General features: G+C 62.1%; 2 protein-coding genes across 2 annotated transcripts; both read left to right on the forward strand.

Annotated features, from left to right (window-relative positions):
• The first annotated feature begins 738 nt into the window (after positions 1–738).
• On the forward strand, positions 739–17,132 carry OLFM2 (olfactomedin 2). The gene is made up of 6 exons (XM_072848404.1): positions 739–870; positions 9,856–10,005; positions 11,337–11,492; positions 13,383–13,602; positions 14,167–14,273; positions 16,229–17,132. Exons 1-6 carry the CDS (start codon positions 814–816, stop codon positions 16,904–16,906), a joined length of 1,368 nt encoding a protein of 455 aa, XP_072704505.1. The 5' UTR covers positions 739–813; the 3' UTR covers positions 16,907–17,132.
• Positions 17,133–24,151: 7,019 nt separating this feature from the next.
• LOC140645153 (microtubule-associated protein 1 light chain 3 gamma-like) lies at positions 24,152–25,670 on the forward strand. The gene is made up of 4 exons (XM_072848405.1): positions 24,152–24,203; positions 24,288–24,343; positions 24,525–24,631; positions 25,356–25,670. Exons 1-4 carry the CDS (start codon positions 24,152–24,154, stop codon positions 25,543–25,545), a joined length of 405 nt encoding a protein of 134 aa, XP_072704506.1. The 3' UTR covers positions 25,546–25,670.
• Positions 25,671–26,128: the final 458 nt, after the last annotated feature.

Below are 26,128 nucleotides of genomic sequence, written 5' to 3' on the forward strand. Positions count from 1 at the left end.
CCCAAACTGGGGTTCGTGGCGCCCCGAGGCTGCCGGCCTCGTGTCCCCACTTGCACGAGGGCGTGCGAGGCCCTTGTGCACAGGGATTTGGCTTGGGCACGCACCCACTGCCAGCCCCCCCCGAGTCCCAGAGAGCTGCCCCCACCCTGGGGACCCATTGCTGTGTCCCCGTGGGACAGTTTTGGGGGGGACTAGGAAGGCTCTGTCCCCGGGGCGGTGGGCATGCGAGGGGCAGGGTTGGGCAAGGAGCACCGGTGGCGACTGGACCCGAGCCCAGGGGACCCGGGCATCCCGGCTGCCCCCCGCCCCCCCCAAACCTCCATCCCCAGGGACCCCGGAGAGGGGACCCGGGGCCACCCCGGCGAGGGGAGCATCCCCGAGCACCCCTCGGCCGGGCTGCGGGTACCCCGGGGGGGGATTCTCGGCCGCCTCCCTCCCTCCCTCCCTCCCGGTCCAGCCCGGTTCGGTTCCGCCCAGCTCAGCCCGGTTCGGTTCCGCCCAGCCCGGCCCGGTCCGACCCGGTGCCTCCAGCCTCCCCCACCGGGCGCGCCGCCCCCTGCACCGGGCCGGTGTCGCGGCTGCAGCCGGTGGCGGCGGGTCCCGCTCGGCAGCGCGGCGGGGCCCGGCCGGGGCGGGGGCGCGGCGCGGACAAAGGCGGCGGCGGCGGCGGCGGGGCCCGGCCGGGGGATGCGGCTGCGGCGGCGCTGAGCGGCTGCGGCTCCGGTAGCAACCGGGGAAACGACCCGACCCGGCCCGGTGAGGCTCCGGTACCGGCAGCAGCGGGGCGGCCCCGGCGGGGTCCGTGCCTGCAGGATGCGCTTCTTCCCCGGCCTCCTCCTCCTCCTCTCCGCCGGTTCCCCCGCGATGCAGGTAAGGGAGGGCGGGGGCGCCGGGGGTGGGGGGGGGAGGGGGGGATCGGTTCGAGGGGGGGCCGGGCGGTGCCCTCAGCTTCCCCCGGGGATGCCGGTTTGGCACCGGGGCCGGTGGGGATGCCAGGACCTGCCCTGGGTATGTCCCCAGGATGGGGACACTGGGCAACCCCAGGGGACACCGGGCACCCCAAGGTGTTTGTGGGTGGCACTCGGGTGCTGGGGTTCTTCCCAAGCCCAGGGTGAGTGCTGGGCTTTCGCCCCGGTGTCCCACCACCCTCCCGGCCTCGGGGGTGGCCACCTGGGCGGCCACCTGGGTGCGGGGATGGTGGCATAACCCCTCCCCGGACACCCCAGGAGGGTGCTCGGTCTGAGCTGGGGGATGCTGGGGACCTTGCCCTGTGCCAGTGCGGTGGTGGGGACACGTGGGTGACGGATGGCTCTGGTGGGACTGGCATGGGAGCGCCTTCACACGTGGCCATCGAGGATGAGGGAAGGCAACGGCCTGGATCCCGCTTTACCCGGGCCGTGCCACGTGCCCCGGGCTGGCCCCTGACACCAGTGTGGACGTGGGGTGCCAGCTGTCCCCACCCTGGGGGACACCGTGGGGTTGCGGGTGGGTCTGGGGGGAGCCTGGGGGGGGAGCAGGCACCCACAGGTGCACCCCGGCAGGGCCTGGGGCCGGTGCTGGCTCTGTGCCGGGATGATCTGCCCGTGGGGGGACAGAGGGGTCACTCGGGTCCCCTGAGGGCAGCCACCGCGACAGCACCGGGAGGGACCAGCATCCTCGGAGGTGCGCCAGAGCCAGCTGTGCTCCAGCTGTGCCCGGCACTGCTGGGGGGGTGGCAGCTGCGCAGGCGCCCGCCAAGGCGGGTGTCACGGGCTTGTGCGCCGTGTCCCAGTGGGGCCAGGGCCAGCGTGGCTCCACCACCCGCCTCCCTCCGCCCAGTGCCACCAGGGATGGCACCGTCCCAGCGCCCGCGTGCCAGCGGCATCCTTGTGCCGGGGCAGAGGTGGCGAGGCGGGAAGGTCCCAAGGGGCGAGACGGCGAGGACGTAGCTCCGTGTCCCTGTGTCCTCCCTATACCCTGGGGCTGCCTCCGTCCTCCAAAGCGCCTCGGCCCTCCGGGGCTGCGGGAGGTCAACCCGCAGCGGCTGCCGCAAGCCGCCGTGGGGACAGGGCCGGTTTGGGGGCTCCCGCGGTGGCCCCGTCCTCTCCCTGCAGCCCCGTGCACCGGGTTCAGCACCGCCTGGGGCCCGTGGGTCAGCAGCCAGAGCTGTGTGCTGGGCCTGGCGTTATTTGCAATTAAGTGGTTCGTTATTAGCAGCTGGCTCTGCTGAATATTCAGCGGCGGTTGTGCAGCCTGTTGAATATGCATGAGCTGGGGTTGCCAGACTGGGGGCTGCGCTGGCCTGGCCAGGTCTTCCCCGCAGCTGCTTCCCAGAGGTGCTTTTGTGGGGTGGCGGGGTGACACTGGGGCTGAATCAGGGCCAATTCCGGGCAGAAATTATGTCCTCAGCCTGCCCAGAGCGTGGCCCTGCCACCTCCCTGCTCGTGTTCCCTGTGTGTCCCCAAGCTACAGGCGATGGGGCTGGGGTGGGACCCCAAACCAGACTCCTCTTCCGGGTGCTACCCATCCGGGGGGCTCATCTGGGGGGTGACGGGGCAGGGATGGGATGCGGGGACCCGGCTGGAGATGGCTGGGATGTGGGGAGCTCCGGGCGGGCCTTGGCCGCATCTGGATCTCCCCCTTTCCCCCCTAAACAGCTGCTCTGCTCCCACTGCCCCAGTGGGTTTGGGGGGTGGGTGCGTGGCCCCACCGAGGCCCTGCTGCATCTGCACCTCGTTCCCCAGCACCGTGCTCAGCCCCACCTAACGAGCTGGAGTTAATGAGCTGTCTATCTGCAGGCAGATTCCTCGTCTGGGCTGGAAGGGAACGCTGCAACGGAGTAATGAAGAGGTGGGGAGGAGGTTTTGGGGTCGCAAGGGGGGGGTCCCCCATCCTCCCACGCTGTCCTGGTTGTGCAAAGCCCCTCAGATGAAGCTGCCCGCCCCGTGCACCCCGGGGTGCCAGTGACACGCTCGCCCCGTGGGTGTCCCCGTGGGAGCACGTGGCACGCAGGGCTCGTGGCGGGTGGGAGATGGGGGGTTTGGAAGCCCTGCCCCATGGCCGTGGGGTCAACCCCCCCCCAAAATGAGTCCTTAATGTGGCAGCCGCATCACTGCAGGCCACAGCAAGGGGACACCCGTGTCTTGGGTGGCGGCTGCACCCAGCGTGGATCCCCCGTGGGGCCAGATCCCCACTTTGGGGATTCCTGGGCACTTGAGGGAGGGTCTCAGAGGTGAGCACCCACCCTTCAGTCCCTGCTGGGGTCTGCTGGCCGTCCCCACCTACCAGGGCCTCGTCCCTGGGGACACGGGGACAGTTGCCCCTGTGGGTGCTTCCCTGTCCCCTCCACGGTGGTGGCCGAGCCGGTGTCTGCAGCACAAAGCCCAGGAGCACCCCGAAACCCGCGGCGTGGGGGCACCGTGGGGAGGGGGTGGGTGGGTGTGGGCTTTCCCCGTGGTTGCCCCTGTGCTGTGCGTGTCTGTCCCCACGCGGTGGCACTGTGGGACCGTGGCACGGGAGATGGGAGGCAAAAACAGGGCGAGGATGCTCAAAGCCTCGGGGGTCCCGCTGCACCCAGTGGGCCGGGTCCCGTGGGGTGCTCAGGGTGGGCACCCACCGGCAGAACTGCTGAAAGGGTTTGGGGTGTCCGGGGGGACCCCAGGGAGGTCGCTGTTGTGGGGATGGGGTGCGCTGGGGGAGGTGGCAGGAGGTGGGGGGCCGTGGAGGGGTCGCATCCTCCCTGGTCCCCGCAGCCGTGGGCTGTCGTGAGGATGGAGACGAGAATTTGGGGTGTCTGGGGGGGGGCCTTGTGGGGCCTCAAGGGGGGCTGGGGGGGCTGGGCCCGGGGTGATGGGTGCTCGGGGTGGCTGCAGCCTCCAAACAGGCTGGGGTGCTGAGGTCCCTGATACTGGGATGAGGGTAAGGGAGAGCAGGGGTCTCCGGGGGTCCTGGTCCCCCAGACCGGGGGTCTCTGGGGCTCTCCTCCCCCAAATCAAGGGGCTCTGGGGGTCCTGCTCCCCTAAAACAGTGGTCTGCAGGGGTCCTGCTCCCCCAGACCAGGGATCTTCAGGGGTCCTGCTCCCCCAAACCAGGGGCCTCCGGGGGTCCTGCTCCCCCAAACCGGGGGTCTCTGGGGGTCCTGCTCCTCCAAACCGGGGGTGTCTGGGGGTCCTGCTCCCCGAAACCAGGAGTCTCTGGGGGTCCTGCTCCCCCAGCCCAGGCCATGCTGGGCTGCTCCAAAGGGAGCTGGGGGGGGGCTTGTGGGGCCTCAAGGGGGGCTGGGGGGGCTGGGCCCGGGGTGATGGGTGCTGTGCTGTGCCGGGTGGGACCACCCCGAACCGGGACCGTACCGAGCCGTGCCGGGCAGGACCGTCCCCAACCGGGGGCCGGACAGGATCACCCCAAAACGGGATCACCCCGAATCGGGACTGTACCAAACCGTACCGGGCAGGATCACCCCGAATCGGGACCGTCCCCAACCGGGACCACCCCGAACCGTGCCGGGCAGGATCACCCCGAATCGGGACCATCCCCAACCGGGACCACCCCGAACCGTGCCGGGCAGGATCACCCCGAATCGGGACCATCCCCAACCGGGACCACCCCGAACCGTGCCGGGCAGACCCGCCCCAAACCGGGGCCGTACCGGGCTGGCCCGGGGCCAGCGGCGCCGACGTCACTCCGGAGCGGCGCCGGCCCCGTTATAAGGGCGAGCGCGGCGCGGGGGCTCCGCAGGCGGCGGGGCCGGTGCGTGGTTCGCCCCGGCGGGCACCGGCACCGGGACCGGGACCGGGACCGGGTGGCGGGGTGTGATGGGCAGGCGGCGGCGGCGACGGCGACATGACGGTGCCGCTGCTGAAGATCGGGGCCGTGCTGAGCACCATGGCCATGGTCACCAACTGGATGTCCCAGACGTTGCCCTCGCTGGTGGGGCTCAACGGTACCGCCGTGTCACGGGCCGGTACCTCCGAGAAGATCGTGAGTCGGCCCGGTACTGGGGAGGGGAGCACCGGGGAAGGGGTGCGGGTACGGCGGGAGAGGGCTGGGGCGGGGGGATGCCCGGGCGGCGGCGCGGAGCTGCGCCACCGGTACCGGCCCCCGCCGGGCTCGGGCGGCCCCGGGATGCGGCGCATCGGGACCCCCCCTCTTCCCCCACCGGGCGTGGGGACCCCCCTCCGCCTTCCCCCAGGCACCCCCCATCCTCCCTTCCTCCCGGGCAAGGTGCACCGGGGACCCCCTCCCCCGACACGGGATCCCCCTCCGCTTTCCCCCTGCGCACAAGACCCCCTCCACCGGGGATTCCCCGGGCATGGGGACCCCTCCCCGGGCAGGGGACACGGGACCCCCCCGGGGCACGAGGATCCCCCCTCCTGCCTTCCCCCCCGGGCAGGGCAGGCACTGGGGACCCCCCGACTGGGGCTGGTCTCACTGGGGAGCCTGGGGCTGGGGTTGTCCAATGGAGGAGACCCCTGCGGGGGGTGTGGGGGGCTCCTGACCCCCTTCTTTCCCACGGGAGACCTGAGCTGGGCAGTTCCCGGGGGCTGGGGCAGGGCTGGGGGGGGGGAGCTGGGCCCCTGCGCGGGGGGGTGGTCCTGGCTATGGAAGGGGGGTGAGCCCCCTGGGTCGCAGGACCCTGGGGAGCTGGTGGCTGTCCCCAGGCTGGGGCACCCCAAATTTCCCCTGGGACTCTCCGGGCTGCGGCTGGTGTCAACCCTTCGGTGCAAACCCCGGTGAGAGCGGGGCTGGGTGTGCGGCATGAAAACAAGTTGGGAGTGGAGGGGGACACGCTTGTGGCGGGGGCGGGGGGATGTTTTGGGGGGCTGCAACGGCAGCGACAGGGCTGGGCTGCGCCCCAGGTGATGCCGCACCCGGGAAGGGCTGGGCTGCGCGGTCGGTGCTGCGGGGCCTGGCTTGCACCCAGCCGTAGCCGGTAATGCTGGTGGGGGGGCCATGATGTGGGGCCACATCCTTCATCGTGAGAAAACCTCTCCGATAGCCGGAGCCTTCCCGTGTGGGACTGGGCACCCTGTCTGGGGGGCTGTGGTGGGAAATCCTGCCAAGGCAGGCGCTTCTTGCCATTGCCAGTGCCGATCTCGGTTGTGTGTGGGGGGGGGAGATCTGGTTTGGGGGTGTTTGAGGAAGGAGCTGGCACAGCCCATCTGGACGCTGCCGTCAGCTGGGCTGGCGGACGTGCTGCCCGCCGGCAGTAGCCGACCAGCTTTGCGTGCCCCCCGCTCCTGGCAGCGACTGCCCTGGCCTCCCCCCCCCGCCGGAGCCATCGGCAGAGCTGTTGGGGGCTCAGCGGGTGGCTCCCCCCACCTTGGCCGGTGCAAGTCCCAGCCGTGAGGGTCTTTCCCCGCAACCCTCGACCCATTCCACAGGGATCCCTGGGATCCCTAGGGATCTTTTTCGGGGTGCCATTCCCGGCAGAGGTTCTGCGGAGGATGAGAGCAGTGGCCTTCGTCGCTGCGGCCCTGCGCGTGGCGATGGGGTCTCACCGGGCACCACCAAATAGGCAATCATGTTGCAGGGCAATTAGCGGCGCTCGGGGTAAAGCAGGCGCTGCTCTGCAATAATTGGCTAATCATTAGTCACTCTTTGGTGTTCGTTGTAAAATCATTAATCACCGGGAAGGAGCGCTGCTAATGCGGCTGTAACGGGCTGGCGCAACCGCCCACCGGAGCCGCCGGGATGGCGTGCCGGACCACGGGGTGCGAGGGGCCGCTGGCGCAGCCGTGGCGGGGAGCTGGCATGCTGGTTGCGGAGCTGATCTCCCGCCTGGGTTTAGCAAGGCAGTGCTGGATGCCGAAATGAGCCGGGCTTACCCAAAAGCCGATGCTGGCCTCCCTGGCTTCAGCTCCGGGCATGGTGATGCCCGGCGTGGCCTTTTGCCGTTGTTGAGGGACTCTTGAAGCCCCTTTCTAGAGAACAGCGGTTCCTTTTCTGCTCTGAGGTCCAGAGCTGGATTCGTCCAGCCCAGGCCCGGGTGCTCCCATCAGCTCGGCCCTGTGGCACGACGGGGACACCGTCGCTGCAGATCCCAGTGCTGGAGCAAGGCACCGGCTCTCAACTTGCCGGAGGAGCAGCACCATGCTCCGGCCGGCAACGGGGAGAGACCGGAGCATCCTCTGCAGCGGCTCCATCACCAGCGGTCCCTCTCCAGAAGGAGGGGGCAGAGGCGTGGAGGGGCTCTTGCCTTTACCGCCCGTGCCAATTGGGGGTCTCCTGGCTTCGAAGGGCGCTTGGTCAGACCCCAGTGCCCCCAGCCATGGCTGCTTTGCTGAGGCAAGGGGCCGAGCGGGGATTCCTGGATGCTTGGGGACCCCCATGTCCCCCATGAGAGGGGTTGGGGTGCTCTGACAACCCCCCCCCCCGCACCGGTCACCGGCTCCCTGGCATCTCTCTGCACCGCGGCCGAGGGTGTCAGCAGTTTCTCCTCTCCCGAGCTGCGAGCAGGCAGCTTTCCCGGGGAGCTCTAATTAATAACCCAGTGACAGATTGCACAGGCTGCGTTTAACCTAATAATACCGCCAGCAGCAGCCGCCGCCGCCGCCGGGCCCCCGAGCCGCAGTGGGCAGGCGCGGGCAGGGCTGCCCTCCACCTCCATCCCTGGGGGTTATCTGCAGGGAGGGGGGCTGGACGTGGCCGTGGAACTGCATCTTCCCGGGATCCGGCTCTCGCCCATGGATGCTCGCCCACATCCCGGGGTCGCTCGGGATGGACACCAGGGTTTCCGCGCCGTGCGAAGCCCAATCTGGCAGGCAGAGGAGCTCTGCCAGCCTCCAAATCGGTGGCTCTGAGCGCTGCCTGCACGCATCCTGCCTGCCACAGGCTGCTGCCTGGCATTAATTATGCATTAGCCCTCTATAAAGTATTCATGGCTGCACGCTGCTCAGCCACGGCCAGAAGGGTCCTGGGTAAAGGGAAATGGTTCCTCGGTGACTGCGGATGCTCTGCCCAGGTTGCTCCGGGTTTGCTTTGGGCTTTTTCATTTCAGTAGCTTTTTTTGAAGGCAGAAATGAAGCTTTTGGCGCACAGGATGTTCCCAGGATCCTGGGGGTGGGAGATCGAGTGGCGCCTGTGCTGGCTGCGGGTGCTTGTGCCATGGGTGCCAGCCCCACGCCGTGCCCGGAGCAGCTGGGGGGGGGGACCCCCTCCTGCCATGGGGACCCCAATTTTGGTGGGTAGGAGCACACATCGCCATCCATTCAGTCTTTCCCAACATGCATCTCTGATAATTGCTCATCATATTAATTCACCTGCCGTAGCAGCGAGCAGCCGGCACGATGCCGTCTGCCAGCACGACGCCATCCGCCGGCGTCTTCCTAAGGACTCGTTATCCCACGATGTGGCTCGTCACCAGCCGGGGCTGCCGAGGGCTCCCGGCCCCCGCGCTGACCAGGCTCCATCTCCGCTGCATTGGAGCTGGGCTGAATAAATCCTCTATTTACCTCCGCCTGCGATAACTCAGGAATTTACTCGGTTAAGGGCGAGTTTTACACTGCCGTCAGTTAATTTATTCTCGTTGCGCTGGAGGTTAGAGAACGGTGTTTAGCCACCGCCGTGTCCAATAAATCCCTTCCGATGTGAAACATGAAGTTAAAACCGCTGTGTGTAAAGTAAAGTATCGTCCCTGGCTTGTTACAGGGAACGGGTCATTTATCTTCGCCTGGCTCGGTGCAGAAGGCGCTTGGAGAGCGATGAGTTTGCTCTTGATTTTCATAATTAATAATTATGAATTACCCATGAAATGCTAAATGGCCCAGCGCAAAAACGCCAGCTTATGGCATGAATAAATCAGGCAAAGGGGAGGAAGGAGGGGGGGTGGTGGATGTTTCTCTGCTTGGTTTTCGGGGCGAGCGTGGTGAGACCCAGCTGAAAATGGGGGGCAGCGGGAGCCTGCAGTGGTCACCCCCATCTTTGGCTGTGTTGGGAGACCAAAAGCAAAACCCCGACCCTGGATCCGCTTGGAGAAGCTGCAGCTGGAGGCAAAAATCAGCTTTCCGAGGGCAGCGGGGCTGGTGGGATGCTCGGTTAGCTGGGGATGCCCGGGTGGCCACCTGGGTGGCCACCTGGGTGCCCACCCGCGCAGGGGGATGTGCCGGTGTTTCCCCACCACTGTCGAAGAGACCCGAAATTCAAGGGGAAGGAATTAGCAATTTGTACTCGTAGCTCCGCTCCCCTCCAGCGGCGAGATGGCCACGGCAGAGGAAATTCCTGCCTCATCAACCCTATTAGTGGGAAATAACACTGGGCTGGGTCTGCGGGAGGAAGAGGAGGGATGCGGAGCTGGCTGGTGGGAGATGATGAAGAGTGTTTCCTCGTCATTCCCTCCCATCCCGCTGTCATTTCGTGGCCGGCCTGGGAGCGCAGGACCTGCTGGGAAGCTGAAAACTCCGTATTTGGAGCAGATCGCTGTGGCGAAATGAGCCTTGGAGAGAGAAAAAAATATTAAATGACCTGGATAAAAACCTAAAAGGAGGGAAAAATGCAAAGCGGCTCAGATCCACCGGGATGAGAACGGGTTTTGGAGGAGCTGTGTGGGAGGCGGCAGCGGGCAGGGCAGGACCACGGGGCTGCGCCGTGGCAGGATGCGAGCTTTGCCGGCGCCACGCGGGGATGGTGACGCTTCAGGAAGGGTTTGGTGGGCTCATCCTGGCGCTGCGACGTTGCTCCCTTGGCTGGTTTGTCCCCAGCCGGGTGACGGCAAGAGGGAAAGATCCTCCAGCCTCTTGCCAAGGCGATGCCGCCCTGCCAGCCCTGCCCCAGCCCTGTGGTTTTGGGGAAGCCCGGGCACGCATGGGGAGCCTGGCGCGGGCGGGCGAGCGGCTCCGGCATCCTTCGGGGGCCTGACATCTCCCCTCCTCTTTCCCGCAGACCCTCTTCCAGAGCCCCGACGAAGGCTGGCAGGTTTACACCTCGGCACAAGCCCCCGACGGCAAATGCCTCTGCACGGCCGTCATCCCTGTCCAGGGCACTTGCTCCCGCGACCTGCGCAGCCACCAGCTCCGCCAGCTCATGGAGAAGGTCAGCGTTGGCCGGCCCGGTGCTAATTGGCATTACCAGCCGAGCCTGCTAACGAAGTGGTTAATTTGTGGGTGGGGAAGACGCAGAGCCTTGCCCGGTAGCTTGGACCTCTATGGTGGGGGAGCCCCTTCCAGCGTGGGTGCACCCCATGGCGGGGTGTGACAGGCTCGTCCCTTTCCTTGGGACGTGTGGTGACCGCGTCCCGGCGAGGACACCCGCAGCTCCCTCCCTCCCTGCGTAATATCGCTGTGCAAAGAGCTGCTGTTTGCCAGTACGAGCATCCTTACCACTCCTGCGTCCCGCTGCAGAGAGCAGCGCTCGCATCCTCCTGCGTGGCCGTTAGGTTTTGCTGGAAGGGTGTCACCGTGCATCCGTGGTGCCACCGGCACGTGGCGATGCCATCGCCGCACGAACCGAGCCCGCCACGTGGCCGTGGAGATGAAATCAGCCGGGAGATAAATCCCAAGCACGCTTTAGGCTGCGGCCCCATGAGCCAAATGATGCTTAATGGAGCTCGGGTGGTTTCCCCGTGCGGAACGGGGGACGTATGGTTTCCCACCGCAGGTCCCACGCTCCCGGCCCCTTCCCCGTGGGCTCTGCAGAAATGCTGGCAGAAGCCACTAGCCTTCCCCTCCCCGCCGCGGGGAGCCGTGTGCCTGAGCAGGGCTCATTTAATTTCCCCCTGGTTTTTACACGTCCGTACGGGCAGGCACACCGCAAACCCGATTAAACTTTTATTATAACGTGCTGCAAAAACGCCTCTTAAGCAGCTCCCTTCCGAAGCGGCGGCGGCACCGTAAATACCAGCGGGGCCGGCACTAATAAATAAATAACCGTTTGAGGAACACGGCCATGTTCACGTCATTTGAAAGCGTGGAAATAAAATAACTTTGCCGGCTGCGGCAGATGAAATTAAAGAATGAAAGCTCATAGACCGGGCTGGGAAATGTGCGCTCGGGTGGTTTAAAAAAACAAATAACAGCTGAAGCAGGATGAGTAAAACGCATTATTTTATACATTAAAGCTGCAGGGGGAAGAGTTTTCTCACAAGCGTTTACATAAATGCTGGTGCGGTGGAGCGGGGAGCTGCTCGTCCTGCGGCTCCCTGTGGATGGGACACCGGGTGGGGTCTCCCGGGGCTGTGTCCCCACCAGCACCCGGTGGCCTTGAGCTGGTTCTGGGGGCTGCTCTGCCTTCCCCATCCCCTCTCTGCCTCCACACCCCAAATTTCCCCGGCTCCAGCCTCTTTGTTAGCAGCAGAGATGGGGCAGGGGGCTGTGTTAATTAGAGCGAGGGCTTTATCACCCCCCCCATGCCGTCCCATCGCGCAGGTGCAGAACATCTCCCAGTCCATGGAGGTGTTGGACCTCCGGACCTACCGGGACCTCCAATATGTGCGCAACACCGAGTCCCTGATGAAGGGCTTGGACTCCAGGCTGAAGGTGGCTGCTGAGAGCCAGAAGAGCCTCAACGCCAAGAGCTTCCAGGTGAGCCCGTGCCCCCCCCCCCCCGATGCCTCTCGTGCCCCGTGGGACCAGCTGCCAGGTTCGGCAGCCCTCCCCGAGCACGCCGTGCTGTGTGATGCCACGACATGGGTGGGCACCCTGGGAAGGGTCCTGCTTTCGGTGGTCTGGGTGGCCGAGCATCCCTGGAGTGGTCCCAGAGCTGAGCATCCCTGTGGCAGTCCGGGTGGCCGAGCATCCCTGTGTCACCTGAGGGTGCAGGGTGGGTGCAGGAGCAGGAGAGGGTGCCCAGCCGTGGCGGGCACGCAGACAAGGCTCAGGGCAAACCGACCCGGGGCCACATCCTGCCGCCTGCCCGGGTGCCATGGAGGGAGCTGTGCCGGTGACGGGACAGCAGAGATGGCCAATTCCCAGCCCATCTGGCTGCGAATCGACACCTTTAATTAAACAAAACACCGCTCTTCCCCGGCAAAGCCACGATTTCCACCTGACGCGTGGCAGCCGCCAGCGCCGTGTGCTGATCGATGCAGCCTGCAAGTCAATGCTGCCCGTGGTGCAGCGGCTCTGCACCCCCAAGAAATCCCATTACCTGCCCCCCCACCCCCGGGGCACTGGTTTATTTTGGGAGCCTCAAGGCTTCATCCTGACAGCTAAAGAGTGTTTCTGTCTCCGGAGCGGCTGGTTCTTGGCTCCGAAACGGGCCGGAGGATGCTCGGGTGGACGCTGGGCGCTGACAGTTGCAGAGACGAGACATTGATTAAACATCTGAGCTCCAGCAAATGTCTCGGCTGGTTTAATCACAGCAGGGAGGTGCTGAGCCCCGTGACCGGGATGCAATCCGGCTGAGACGCGAGAATGCTGGCCCGGTAATGCCGCCCTGAAATGAAAGGCGAGGAGGGAGGAAAGGTGCTGGCGAGCCGGGCTTGTTCCCAGGAAAACCAGCTGAGCCGTGGGACGGCGAGCAGGGCCAGGGCCTCGGAGCGGGACGGAGGCGCTGGCTGTGGATTTACAGCGTCCTTGAGCGAAGGAGACAGCGGAGCGGCTTGCAGCCAGGGCCGGCTCGCTGCCATGCTTCCCCCACGCTGCTTCCCTGCCATGCCGGTCCGGCGGCTGGCACAAGCCTGGCAGGATCACGCATGGCTCCCGGGATCGAGCATCCCCGTGGCAATCCCAGAGCTGAGCGTCCCTGCGGCACGCAGGGTGCTGGGTGCACGCGCACCCGTTGCCTGGAGCCATCACCCATCCCTGGCATGCTCTCCCCACCCTGTCCTTGCACCCCGTTCCCATGTTGGCTGTTGGGGACCTGCTCAGCCTTTGCCTGCCGGGTGGCTGAAGCCTTTGCCTGGCTGCTTCCAAAGCCAAGGTCAAAACGCCTCTTAACCTCCTCCTTGTGCTAAAATAAGCGGAGATTTTTTGAAACCCTGGACCTGGCATTATAGCTCTGCCTGTTGCTCTTATTCCCCCAGCGCTGTCACTGCACCTTCCTGCATCCCTCTTGCGTAGAGCATCGCTCCGTGCCCAGCCACCCCGCTGCTCCTGGCTGGCTGGGGAGGGGGGGATGTCACCCCCTACCCCCACAGTGGGGCCGGATCCTGCCTGGTTCCCACGCTGCAGAGCGAGGCGATAGCATCGGCTGCGGGTGATTCATTAGCTACCGCTCCCCAAGCGCTTGGAAGATGCAAAGCCTTGTAATTGTTATTAATTACCAGCCCAGGGAATAGGGCTCGTCTCTGGTCTGTTAACGAGGCTCCTCGATCAGTGCCGCTGTGCTGGAAAGCTCCTTGCTACCCCCCCCCCCGGCGGGATGGACAGACGGACAGCAGGCATGGGCACAAGCACCACCAGGCTCCAGGCAGGGGTTTAATTTAAGGGGGGGGGTGTTGGTTTTTTTTTCCCCTTGCACCCCTTAAACAGGAGCTCAAGGACAAGATGACGGAGCTGCTGCCTCTGATGCCTGTCCTGGATCAGTACAAGTCGGACACGAGGCTGATCGTGCACCTGAAGGAGGAGGTGAGGAACCTCTCCGGGAGCTTGCTGGCCATCCAGGAGGAGATGGGCGCCTACGACTACGAGGAGCTGCAGCAGCGGGTGCTGATGCTGGAGGCACGGCTGCACGCCTGCATGCAAAAACTGGGTACGGTCCCCGCCACCTCAGCTCCGGAGTGGGTGGGCACCCAGGTCCCCCGCTCACAGCAGCGTCCCCGCACGTGCAGGGAAGCCCGGGGTCCCTCCTTGTGCAGGCAGGGCAGGCAGCCAATGCTGCCAGCTTCCCGTTTCAGAGAACCCAAGCCGCCGCCGCTGCTGCCTGCAGCTGCCATGCGCTCTGCCCACGTGCTGGGCCTCCTGTTTTGCTGCACTGCCGATCTCTTCCGAATAATAATAACACCGGCAGCCCAGCATCCTCCAGTATGTGCCGGCGGGGTGTTTGCTGGTACGGCCGGGCCCTGGGACCCGTGCAGGAGCCGCCTTTCCTTGCTGAGGAATAGCTGCCGGAGCCCAGCGGTGCCTTTTCCTTAAGCATCCCCCATCCTGCTGCCCTGTCCCCTGTCCCCTGAGACTCCTGGGGGGTCCCTGGGGTGAAGGGGAGCCCTGGTTCATGCACCCGCTCGGTGCATGATGCCTACAGGACCGGAGGGAGCTGGGCAACGTCGTGGTCCCGGATGCCCACCCCTAACCCTGAACTCTGTCCCCACCCCAGGCTGCGGGAAGCTGACGGGCGTCAGCAATCCCATCACCATCCGAGCATCGGGCTCCCGCTTTGGGTCGTGGATGACCGACACGATGACGCCCAGCGCCGACAGCCGGGTGAGTGGCATGGGCACCCATGGGGATGGGGCGGGAGCGGACAGCCCTGCCTGGGCTTCCCGTGGCTCCCGCGTGGCTTTTTTCTGGGTGGCTTTCCCTAAAACTCTCCCAGGCCCAAGCAGAGGTGAATTTTGCAGGTGGGCAGCTCCTCTCTTGGCAGGCCGGGCTCTGAATTTTTGCAAAACCCCAGCACTCCTCGGGCACCGTGTCCCCTGCAACCTGCCTGGCTCCTGCTGCCATGTCCCTCCTGGCTGTGCCTCCACGAGGGAGTGCGTCCCTGGGGTGCTCGCTCCCTGGGGTGCTCACTGCCTGGGGTCCGTGCACCTCGGTGCACGCTCCCTGGGGTGCACGCTGCCTGTGCACGCTCCCTGGGGTCCATGCACATTGGTGCACGCTGCCTTTGCACACTCCCTGGGGTGCACGCTGCCTGTGCACGCTGCCTGGGGTCCATGCACCTTGATGCACGCTCCCTGGGGTGCACGCTGCCTGTGCACGCTGCTTGGGGTCCATGCACATTGGTGCACGCTGCCTTTGCACGCTCCCTGGGGTGCACGCTGCCTGTGCACACTCCCTGGGGTCCATGCACCTTGATGCACGCTCCCTGGGGTGCACGCTGCCTGTGCATGCTCCCTGGGGTCCATGCACCTTGATGCACGCTGCCTTTGCACACTTCCTGGGGTGCACGCTGCCTGTGCACGCTGCCTGGGGTCCATGCACATTGGTGCACGCTGCCTTTGCACACTTCCTGGGGTGCACGCTGCCTGTGCACGCTGCCTGGGGTCCATGCACATTGGTGCACGCTGCCTGTGCACGCTGCCTGGGGTCCATGCACATTGGTGCACGCTGCCTTTGCACACTCCCTGGGGTGCACGCTGCCTGTGCACACTCCCTGGGGTCCATGCACCTTGATGCACGCTCCCTGGGGTGCACGCTGCCTGTGCACGCTCCCTGGGGTCCATGCACATTGGTGCACGCTGCCTTTGCACACCTCCTGGGGTGCACGCTGCCTGTGCACGCTGCCTGGGGTCCATGCACATTGGTGCACGCTGCCTGTGCACGCTGCCTGGGGTCCATGCACATTGGTGCATGCTGCCTTTGCACACTTCCTGGGGTGCACGCTGCCTGTGCACGCTCCCTGGGGTCCATGCACATTGGTGCACGCTGCCTTTGCACGCTCCCTGGGGTGCACGCTGCCTGTGCACGCTCCCTGGGGTCCATGCACATTGGTGCACGCTGCCTTTGCACGCTCCCTGGGGTGCACGCTGCCTGTGCACGCTGCCTGGGGTCCATGCACATTGGTGCACGCTGCCTTTGCACGCTCCCTGGGGTGCACGCTGCCTGTGCACGCTGCCTGGGGTCCATGCACATTGGTGCACGCTGCCTTTGCACACTTCCTGGGGTCCAAGCACATTGGTGCACGCTGCCTTTGCACGCTCCCTGGGGTGCACGCTACCTGTGCACGCTGCCCGGGCTGCACGCACCTTTGTACATGTTCTCTGGAGTGCACGCTTGCCGGGGTGCACGCTTGCCGGAGTGCCTGCGTGCGGGTGCAAACCCTCTGCTCCGTTGCGCGTGGGGCACACGCTGCCTCTGCGGAGCTCTGCCAAGCGCAGAGGAAGCAAACTGGGCCGCCGTGGTGGGAGCCTGGGCAGGAGCATCCTCGGAGTCTCTGCAGGGTGGGGGCTCGGTCACGCTGGGTGTTTCTGATGAAGCACCCCCTCTTATTAAAAATTCGCCAAGCATTTGATCTGCAGAAAGAGCAGAAATCGTGTTTCAAGGAGGGGGAAGCCAGAAAAATGTTGTGTCCTGGCAGGTGGCAGCAGTGTAAATGGCTGCGATGTGCTGGGGTGGGGGCTGTGCAGGACATGGGTCACGTCCGTCTGTCCTGGGAGCCAGTCTTGATGGGGGTGGGGGCCGGGTTTTGGCCAGGCATCCCTAACCTGAGCCTGCTGCAGGTGTGGTACATGGACGGTTACTACAAGGGCCGCCGCGTCTTGGAGTTTCGGACCTTGAACGACTTCGTGACGGGGCAGAACTTCGTGCAGCATCTCCTGCCGCATCCCTGGGCCGGCACCGGCCACGTGGTCTTCAACGGGTCCCTCTACTACAACAAATACCAGAGCAACATCGCGGTGAAATACCACTTTCGCTCCCGCAGCGTGCTGGTGCAGCGCAGCCTCGCCGGCGCCGGCTACAACAACACTTTCCCTTATTCTTGGGGTGGTTTCTCCGACATCGACTTCATGGTGGACGAGAGCGGGCTGTGGGCAGTCTACACCACCAACCAAAACGCCGGCAACATCGTGGTGAGCCGGGTGGACCCCCAGACGCTGGAGGTCCTGCATAGCTGGGACACGGGTTACCCCAAACGAAGCGCCGGAGAGTCCTTCATGATCTGCGGTACGCTCTACGTCACCAACTCACACCTCGCCGGCGCCAAGATCTATTTTGCCTACTACACAAACACTTCCAGCTACGAATACACGGATATTCCCTTCCACAACCAGTATTCCCACATATCCATGCTGGACTACAACCCGCGGGAGAGGGTGCTCTACACCTGGAACAACGGCCACCAGGTCATCTACAACGTCACGCTCTTCCACGTCATAAAGACGTCGGGTGAGCTGTGACCCTGCGCCGGACTCCTCTGTGCTCTCCCTCCCCAGCTCTTTATTTTTCTACACTTCAGCCTCAGCCATTCTCTCTAGGGGATGGATGGAGCCTTCCTCCTCCTCCTCCTCCTCCTCCTCCTCCTCCTCTTTGATTTTTATTTTTTTTTTAATATTTCTTTGGTTTCTTCCCGCGGTTCGTGGCGCATGGATCTCTGCTGCCTTCATTTGAGCTGACCTCGGTTGTTTTTTCTGGTTTGTTTTTGGTTTTGTTTTCTTTTTTTCCAATTTACATCTTTATTTTCACAGCAAATAAAACCAGTCTCTTTGACATTTGATGGGGCTCATGCTGATACTTTTTTTCCCCCCCAATTTTTTTTAAAAATTATTATTATTTGTCACTTGATGGTTTGGTTTCCCCCCCTTTTCCTGCATCCCCTCTGCCGGCAGATGCCAGGAGCTGGCTCTAATCTACAGCCCTCTCCTCCAGATGTGCGCTGGCAGCCAGCGATGTTGTTTATGGGCATGTTTAATGCATGCGGGTGCGGCGCTGGGGAAATTACAGCAGAGCTGGGCGAGGCGAGGAGGAAGGGAAGGGAAATTATAGTGCAGCTGCAGCGAGCGGGCGGGGGGAGCAGACCCTGCAAGGGGGGGAGCAGACCCTGCGTGGGTGGCTCGCCCCAAAATGAGCACCCATCGGGGCTGGGGCAGTGGGATCTTGGCCCCGGGGGAGAGCAGGAACCTGCTGCCCAGAGGTGAGGAGGGGTGGAGGGGCTGTGGGAGGGATGGGGGGGATGCGGAGGGGATGCGGAGGGGATGGGGTGGGAGGGGACAAAGGGACGGAGGGGACACAGGGCTGGCGGTGGCAGAGGGAGCAGCGCTGCCTGGGGCTCGGCAGGCAGCCTCGCCGCTCGGGCGAACCTCCTGTGAGCACGGTCAGGCGTAATAAAGCTTAAAATGGGCCTACAAAATCGAGTTGCAGAGCTGTGCTTCCCAGGGCTACGGGTCAGGCCGGACCCTGCGAGATGCTTTGCAAACTGGGGGGAGGACTCCTGCAAGCAGAGACACCCCTGCCCTTCCCCTCCCCGCCAAACCTGGGCAGAGAGCTGCGTGGGGATGCTGGCAGGATGGGGACAAGGATGGGGACAAGGATGGGGACAAGGATGGGGACGGGGTATGTTAAAGCCCGCAGAGGTCACATCACCGATTCCAGTTCCCCGTCGCAGCCCTGGGACCTTTGCAGGCTTTGGGCAGGGGAAAGGGGGGTACCGGTCCAACCCTGGAACCCCATCCCTGCCCCAAGGACGGCGTCACGGTGCCGGCACCTGGGTTGAGAGCATAAAATCAAGGCTGGAAGCACCTTGTGACGTTTATTCTCCTCGAGAGAGAGGAGTGAGGAACAAGAGGATAATCCCCGCTAATCCCATCAGCTGTTGCGTGCAAGAGGAGTGGGTTCGGAGGGCTGCAGCGATGCTAGATCTCAGCAGCCCCCCCCCCGTGGCGGTGTGTTTTGGGGTGCTGGGAAGCTCGGCTCGCCTCCGCCCATGCTAACGGGCTCGTCGCAGGGGTCATCAATAGGTTCTGGGGGAGGAGAAGCCCCCTGAGTGCCCCTTCTGCAGAGCATCGTCCAGGCGCTCGGGGAAGCACCTTGGCCCCGGCGCCATCTGGGTGATGGGGGTGCGTTGGGGTGCTGCTGGGTTTGGGTGCTGGGCTTCCCCACCCTGCGCAGGCAGCGTCCGCTGAAGCACATCCCTGCTTTTCCAGCTTCGTTCCCGCATCCCGGCCGGGCTGTGACCACGGGAAGGTGATTAACGCCGTGCTGCGAGCCCTGACCGAAGCATCTCGGCCCCAGCCCCTGCGAGCAGGATGTGGAGGGTGGCTCGGCCAAGCCCCCGCCGGCCACTTTTCACACGGTGGCTTGAGGCTCGCTCATGCAGGGAGTTTAATTTGCTGTCGGAAGCACGTGCGGGCCAGCGGCCAAGAGCAGGCACCCGGCTTGGCACGGCGAGGATGGTTATTGAGCAAAGCCAGGTGAGGAGGAGGAGGATGGAGGACTTTGCACCGTGCAAGGGGTGTGCAATGTGCAGCCACACGCCTGCCGGCTCCGGGCAGCGGCTGGCAAACCCCCTGCAGCAGTTATTTAGCAATTAGTGCCTGAGCAAGGCTCCCCATCTCGGCAGAGGCTGTATCCAAGCGACCTGTGGACCGAGATATTAATCCAGGCTCAGCACGCAGCACGGCTGCTGCTCGCCTGCGAGAAGCGCTTGTTTCTCACCCCGTGGCTTCCAGCAAAGTGAGGGGTGGGTGGTTTTTTTCCCCCCTGACAGTAGGTGAGCACAGCGGGAGGCACGCAGGGGGGTGCTGGCTGTTGGGGTGCAAAGCGAGCAGGGAACAGCAAGGGGCTGGGAGCGGGAATGCTTGCCTGCCTCACCTGCATCCCCTCACATCCAGTCCCATCCCATCCCATCCTCTCCCATCCTCTCCCATCCTCTCCCATCCCATCCCATCCCATCCCATCCCATCCCATCCCATCCCATCCCATCGCATCCCATCGCATCCCATCCCATCCCATCGCATCCCATCCCATCGCATCCCATCCCATCCCCATCCCTCATCCTCATCCCATCCTCTCCTATCCAATCCCATTCCCATCCCATCCCCATCCCCATCCCGTCCCACACAAGTGTCCCAAGTGCCACTTGTCACCCGTGCAGCGAGCCCTGGGCACGGGGCCGTGCCAGCGGCACAGGACTGGGCACCACAGAGGCTCTCTGGACCGCGGCATCCTCAGCAGCTCCGCGCAGGAGGGCCCCGTGCCACGGTTAGTCATTCCCGGTGTCAGGGACGCTGCGTCCCTCACCGCGGGGGCGGCCCCGCGGCCGACACGGAGCCGCAGGGGCGGCCGTCGGCACCTCGAGCCCTGCCCCACCGCATCTCTCCAAGACTCTTCCCACTTCTCCTCCCTCCACCGGTGCTGGCCATCATCCCCCACCTTCAAACCCAGGCTGGATTCATCTCCCAAAATGCCACCGCAGCACCAGCGGGCTCGGTAACGAAGATTGATGGGGCTGAGATAAAGCTTTGGGAAAAGGCTCGCCGGGAGGGGAGCACCGGGGCAAGGACGATGCCACCAACTGCCCCGCAGGGACCTTGGTCACCTTCCCTGCCTCACCTAGCCTCGGGTGTCCTTTGAGGGGGACGCTGTGTGGGGACAGGGACAGGACCGGAGCCCCGGCCCCACCGAGGCGACGCAGCAAGTGCTGCAGTGCAGCTGCTGTTCGAGGCACGTTCGGTCGGTGCCTACAGCTGGGGGAAAAAAAACCCGTGCTTTTCCTTTGTGCCGCTATTTATTAGGCTACAAAAGAAAGGGGGGGTGGGAAAAACAAAAAAAAACCCCAAGGCATTTAATAACCTTACACATGTAGAAACTCTTCTGGAAAACAGCCTGTCTCCCGGCCCGAAATCACTCATCCTGCAGGCTGGGTTTTTCCAGCTTATTGTAATTCTCGCGAAGGCTCAGCCCTAACAGGAGCCGAATTGGTTATTCAGCACCGATCCCGGCTGGGGATGGAGCGGGTGGGGGGGGTGGGGGGGAAATGCAGCGCTCGAGCTGGGGGTGGCGGTGGCTCCTTTGGCTGGTGTTAAAAAAAAAAGGGTTTCCAAAATATTTCGGTCGTGCTCAATGCCCCGGGGTGCCCAGGTCGCGAGAAACCCCCCCCACGATGGACCCCGTGCTGGGTCCCCAGTGGCGTGGGCTCAGCGGGACCCCAGTGGGACACCCACCCAAGGCTGGGTAACCGTCTGCTGGCTCGCCAAGCGCCAGCCCTTCCGTTAATAACTCGCTTCGTCATTAAGCGTCAGCAAATCCACCCCCGCGCCTGCCCAAGCCGGGGATACAGCACTAATCATGTTTACTGCAGAGCCGTATTGTTGTGTTCGCAGCCGCTGCGCCCGTCACGGCCCGCCGGGGACTTTCCCCCTAACGAAAAAGCAGCGGGAGCTCAATAATTGAGGCTTATTTATGGAAGGGAAGCGGTTAGCAGCGGGAGCGTATAGCTGTCACTGCTAAAATAGGCCGTGGAAAAGAAAAAGCTGGGCTTCAATCCCTCGTCCCCCTGCCCTCGGGACCCTCTGCCCGCTCGCCGGCCCACGCAGGGGCTGCGTTAGCCGCCGGCAGCGGGAGATGCTGCCCTGGATGGGTTTGGCGGCCCCTCGCCGGAGGTAATTGATGGGTTGGGGTCTCCCCCCAGGGCCAAATTGCTGCTGTTGGAGGAACCTGTCTGTTAGCTTCCTCGTAGCATCCCCGGTTGCTCCCCAGGTGAGGACCAGCAGCCGGGAGCGGGGCACGACCCCGCTTACAGATACCTGCTCTAGAATATATTCAGCTATCTGTAATGTATCCAGCAATCTTATCTATAATATACACATATTAGCTATAATGTATCGAAATCTTAGCTATAATATATACGTGTTAGCTATAATCTATATAGATAGCTGTGACATACGGAGATAGGTTCTATATCGTATAGCCCTACACGCACAGGGAAGCGCTGAAACGCCAGGGCAGGTTCGAGGGGTGCTGGGGGTACGGCTGAGCATCCCTCCCGCTGCGCAGCGAAGATAACGGGGAGCCCCGAGAGCCTGGGGGGCAAGAGACCCCCAAAAACCTCCTGTGCCCCCCAGCTGGGGCTCCTCTCCCCCCAGCACTGGGGCAGCCCGGCCACGGGCTGGGGCTGAGATTCCCACTTTAATATTTAATGTGAGATTAAAGATAAATCTAGGGGGATTTTTTTTTTTTTTTTATTTTATTCCAGTGTATCACAAAATGAGCTATGAATAAAACTTAACTTGTGCAGAAGAGGATTTATTTATGAGTTTCAGCTGAAATTTGCTCCGCGAGGGCCCGGAGCGGGCAGGCAGGAATACAGATGAGATCCCGCTTCCCGCAGGCCAAGCCAGCAGCTGGGGAAGCTGCAGGTATAAATTTTACCTCCCATATCCCAGCTCTGTGCCTGCATTTTTTTTTATTATTCTTTTATCTTATTTGGATTATTCCAGTGATATTTACTCTCCAAGGAAATTAATCTCAGGGGCTCCTTACGGATGCTCCTGTTCCACGTGAGGTTCCCGGCTCAGATTTGGCAAAACCCCATTTCAGCAGAGGGGACAATGCCAGGGACAAAGCATGGATGGAAAAAACCTCCCCCCCCCCCAATCAGGAAAAGCAATTTCCCTTCATCTTTAATTAATTAGCTCATGCTAATGAAAGCATCACATTTCCATGACGACCCGGGATTCCCAGCCCAGTACTGCAGTGATATTTGGAAATTAAACCAATAAATAATAGATGCTCACCATTAATGAACTAATTTAAAATGGAGATTTTATTTTTTTTTTTCCTAAATTCACAACTTTTTCTGCTCACAGCAAAGCCATTAGCACTTGCCTGGAAGCGGAATTAAGTCAGCGAACAGTAATCAATTCCTTTTATTAGCAAATTGAGAGGCGCTTTAATATTTATCAGTTTATTGTTAAGAAATCACCTGGGAGAAAAATGGGCCCCCCCCGTGAAACTCCACTTGGAATCCCACGCAAACTTTCCAGAACTCAATTTATTAGGGGTATAAATTTATAATGGCTTAACTCGCTACACAGATGGAATATATATTGCTAATGTAATTTTCCAAACCAGTGATGAGCATGTCTGAGGGATTTATTTTTTTTATGGCAAAGTAATACAGACTAATATATTGCACAATGGCAAAATATATTAAAAATGTATACGAAACATCAGGAAAAAAAAAAAAAGGATGATGATTGCCCTGTGCTCTGTTACACCCCGGGGCAGGGGCTGAGATGCTCGGTGCAAGGTGGGGACAAACCCAGCCAGGATTTTGCCTTGCTCCGAGGAGAACGCTGGCGGCAGAAGACCGGGATGCGCAGTGAGGTGCTTCTCCTCCCGAAGGCAGCGTCTCCTCCTAAGCCATCTCCTTCCTCCAGCAGCTGCAGCCCAAAAGGACCCGTTATGCCAAAGAGCTTATTTAAACGAGGCTAATTTAAGTCTTTGGCATGTCTAAATGATCTGGGCTGCTTTTGCCTCCTCCCTTTTCCGAGGTGGCAGAGGGGTGGCAGCCGGTGGAGCACGCATGAGCAGCTCCGGAAGAAAAATGAAGGGGGAAAAAAAAAATATATATATATATAAAAAGACAAATGGGGTCTAATTGGTGTAATGGGGTCTAATTTGTTTTCAAAAGCCGCCTCTCTCCTGACCCAGGGAATTGGCACCGCGTGAAAAATACCTGCAGCATGCGAATGAGCCGGCTTCTCGGCAGCTTTATGGATCCCACCTGACACAAGCCCCTCGTTAAATCAAAACAGAGATAGCGCAAGAATTAAACTGTCAGGATAACGCATGCCGATATTTGCTGGGTAGCGGCAGCGCCCGCAGCCGGGTCCCACTCCGGGTGGGATTGATGTGCCAGGGCAGGGTGTTATCCCCCAGAGAGGGACAGGGCTGTGGTGGGGCAGGGGGGCAAACACCCCCAGACTCCCTTCCGCAGCCGTAACTCCATCAGCAGCCGCTTGCTGAGCGGAGAGTTATTGCTGGCTGCGATAACCACCTCAGACCATCAATTATTATCTAATCCACAGCGTAGTTTCATCGCTGGAATCGTTCGCCCAGCTTCTGCGTGGGGGCCAGGACCCTTCAGATGAACCAGGGGATAGAAGAGGTTTAAAAAGCAATAATTCCTGGCACACCAGCTCAGCCGGCTCATGGAGAAAAGAAAAGTGCCTCTGCAGCCTGCCGGGGCGCACGGAAGGGACGCTGGGCTGGCACCGGTTCCACTGTGCTCACGCCGAGTCCTGTCCCAGGGAAGATGAATCTGCTTCGTTAAGCGCCGCATCGGTCTGGTGGGAAAATGAAGGACTTTAAATCACCGGTGCCTTCTGACGGGACCAGGCTTCAGCATCGCTTCCCTCTGGTGCCGGTCACCCAACGGCACGCACGGGCGTGAGGTTGGGTGCTAGGGCATGGCCAGCTGCTCCCCAAAATGTCTGTAAGGAGCAAACCACAGCTCTTTTCTCTCTCTCCCATCCCTCCATCCATCCCAGCACCCTGCTGAGCATCCCAGCTCCTCCTATCCCCAGCCCAGGTGGAGCAGGATGAGCCTATATTAGGAGCTCTGCCAGCAGCAGCTGCCCACGACAGGGCTCAGGGAACCGATCCTGCCTGCACCTCGAGCTGCCTGCTTGTCCTTCCAGAAAATGCAACCAGGCGACAGCAGCTCTCGCCCGTTCAAGCAAAGGAAAAGCCTTGGTAGATAACTGGGGACAAGGGGAGCAGCGGAGCAGAGGCACTGGGACGGGCTGCACTTATTGCTCCTTCTTTTCTCTTCCACAGCCACCAGGATGCACGAAGTGACGGAGATCCGGATCAAATATCCCAACAAGATCCCGGTAAGGGCTGCGCCCCGCTCTCTTTGTGGCCAGTTGAAAGGCAAACTTTGAGAGTCTTTGCTAAAGACTTTGTGGCTCGACTCGGAAGACCGCAGCTCTGCTTCCCTGGGTACCCCTGCAAGAGTGGTCCCAAAGCCTCCCAGTCCCCGTCTCCCCTTCCAGCATCTTCTCCCCGCTGCAGGTGGTTGTGGAGCGCTACCAGAAGGAGAAGACCTTGCCTCCCTTGAACAGGACCAAGTTTCTGGTGTCCCAGGACCTGCCCCTGTCCCAGTTTGCTGTCACCCTGCGGTAAGCCGTTAGTGACACAGCAGGGCCAAGGCTTGCTTGGGGCAAGGCGGGGGGTCCGCAGCCCTGGACCAGTGCAAAAGCCCAGTCTAGATGCAGCTGGTCCTGTGAAACAGCTTGGCTTAGAAGCCACTTTGGCTGCTCCACTGGGCAAGTGTTTAGTGGGCAAGGGTTTAGACTTAGCCTAATGCAATTAGCCTTTGCTTGCCAATGCATGGGGTGCCTTATGGCAGAATTCCTCCACCCATTCCCACTCCTCCCTTGCTGGGATAAAAGGTGACAATTAGCTCTTTTCCTGGGGACCTGCAGTACAGGTGAATTGTTAATTGGGGGTAGGTGATTAGCAGCCCTGCAAACAAGCAGCACCGTTGCAGCTGACTTGAAACCTTCGTACTCTGGGCTCTGCTTGAAAACCTTCCCAAAGGACCAACATCTCCTGGCAGCACAGTTCAGGACAGATGGAGGTGAGAGCTTGTGGCTGGGGGTTGGCCCTTACAGATGTTTTGGGGAGCAGCTGACCGTGCCCTAGCACCCACCCTTGTGCCTGTGGGTGCTGGTGGGTAGCTGGCACCAGAGGGAGGTGATGCTGAAGCCCGGTCCCCTTGGGAGGGACCGCAAGCACCGTGTCCCCGTGGATGGGTGCTCCTTCGGGAGCGTCCCCGATTGCCACGTTGCCTGGTGCTGGGCAATACTCACCCACACGCTGTCTTCGCCTTCCTCTCGGCAGGACACGGCTCTGCCTGGCCTCCTCCCAGACCTTCTACCTGCTGGTGAACAACAAAGGGCTGCCCAACATGGCCATCACCATGCAGGAGCTGTACCGTGACAACAAGGATGAGGATGGCTTTCTCTACCTGACCTATGCCTCCCAGGAGATGTTCGGCAGCTCTTCCTCCAGCGAGCCAGCGGCTGCTTGACCACAAAACCACCTGCCACCACCGCGTCCTCGTGGCTGCTCGTCTCAGGACTCCGATGCTGGTGAGGTTGGGGACGTATCTCTCCAAACTTGGCTTAAAATCTGTGGGGAGCCCCAAATTGTGGCTGGACCAAGCCTCACCTTCTCTCTGGCTGCAGTTTGACAGGCTCAGCTTTGTAACGGTCTTAAACTCAGCTCAACGCCTCCTTAATCTTGTGGCTTTAGGCACAAATTATTCTCTCAACACAGCAGAAGATGGTGCTGGTTTACTCTGATCCAGGGGAAGGTTGCTCTTCTAACAGGCTCTTCTGAAGTGCTTTACAGCCTGTCATCCCTGCCCAGAAAACTTAGGCTCCTTCTAAACGCTTCTAATAGGATCAGGTATGGGGAGTTTCATGGTTCGTGCAGGTTTTTGTTAAGCTGCGTGTCCGTTCTAGCTGCTGCTAGAGTGTCTGTGCTCTTGAAATGTGGAATAAAGAAAATTTGGCTAGTGCCTCTGGTCAGCTAAATGCAGCTTGTCCCTTGGATGTGAAACCAGCCTTAACCTTGGGGCTTTGTCCCTGGCTTTGCTGGGCTGCCAGCAG

Source organism: Ciconia boyciana, chromosome 31 (assembly GCF_034638445.1).
Source record: "Ciconia boyciana chromosome 31, ASM3463844v1, whole genome shotgun sequence".
Lineage (NCBI taxonomy): Eukaryota > Metazoa > Chordata > Aves > Ciconiiformes > Ciconiidae > Ciconia > Ciconia boyciana.

Coding starts and splice junctions, on each gene's coding strand:
- OLFM2 (XM_072848404.1), top strand. CDS start 814: ATGCGCTTCTTCCCCGGCCTCCTCCTCCTCCTCTCCGCCGGTTCCCCC. Junction 871..9,855: donor CCGGTTCCCCCGCGATGCAG/GTAAGGGAGGGC, acceptor TCTTTCCCGCAG/ACCCTCTTCCAGAGCCCCGA. Junction 14,274..16,228: donor CGCCCAGCGCCGACAGCCGG/GTGAGTGGCATG, acceptor AGCCTGCTGCAG/GTGTGGTACATGGACGGTTA.
- LOC140645153 (XM_072848405.1), top strand. CDS start 24,152: ATGCAACCAGGCGACAGCAGCTCTCGCCCGTTCAAGCAAAGGAAAAGC. Junction 24,344..24,524: donor AATATCCCAACAAGATCCCG/GTAAGGGCTGCG, acceptor TCCCCGCTGCAG/GTGGTTGTGGAGCGCTACCA. Junction 24,632..25,355: donor CAGTTTGCTGTCACCCTGCG/GTAAGCCGTTAG, acceptor TCCTCTCGGCAG/GACACGGCTCTGCCTGGCCT.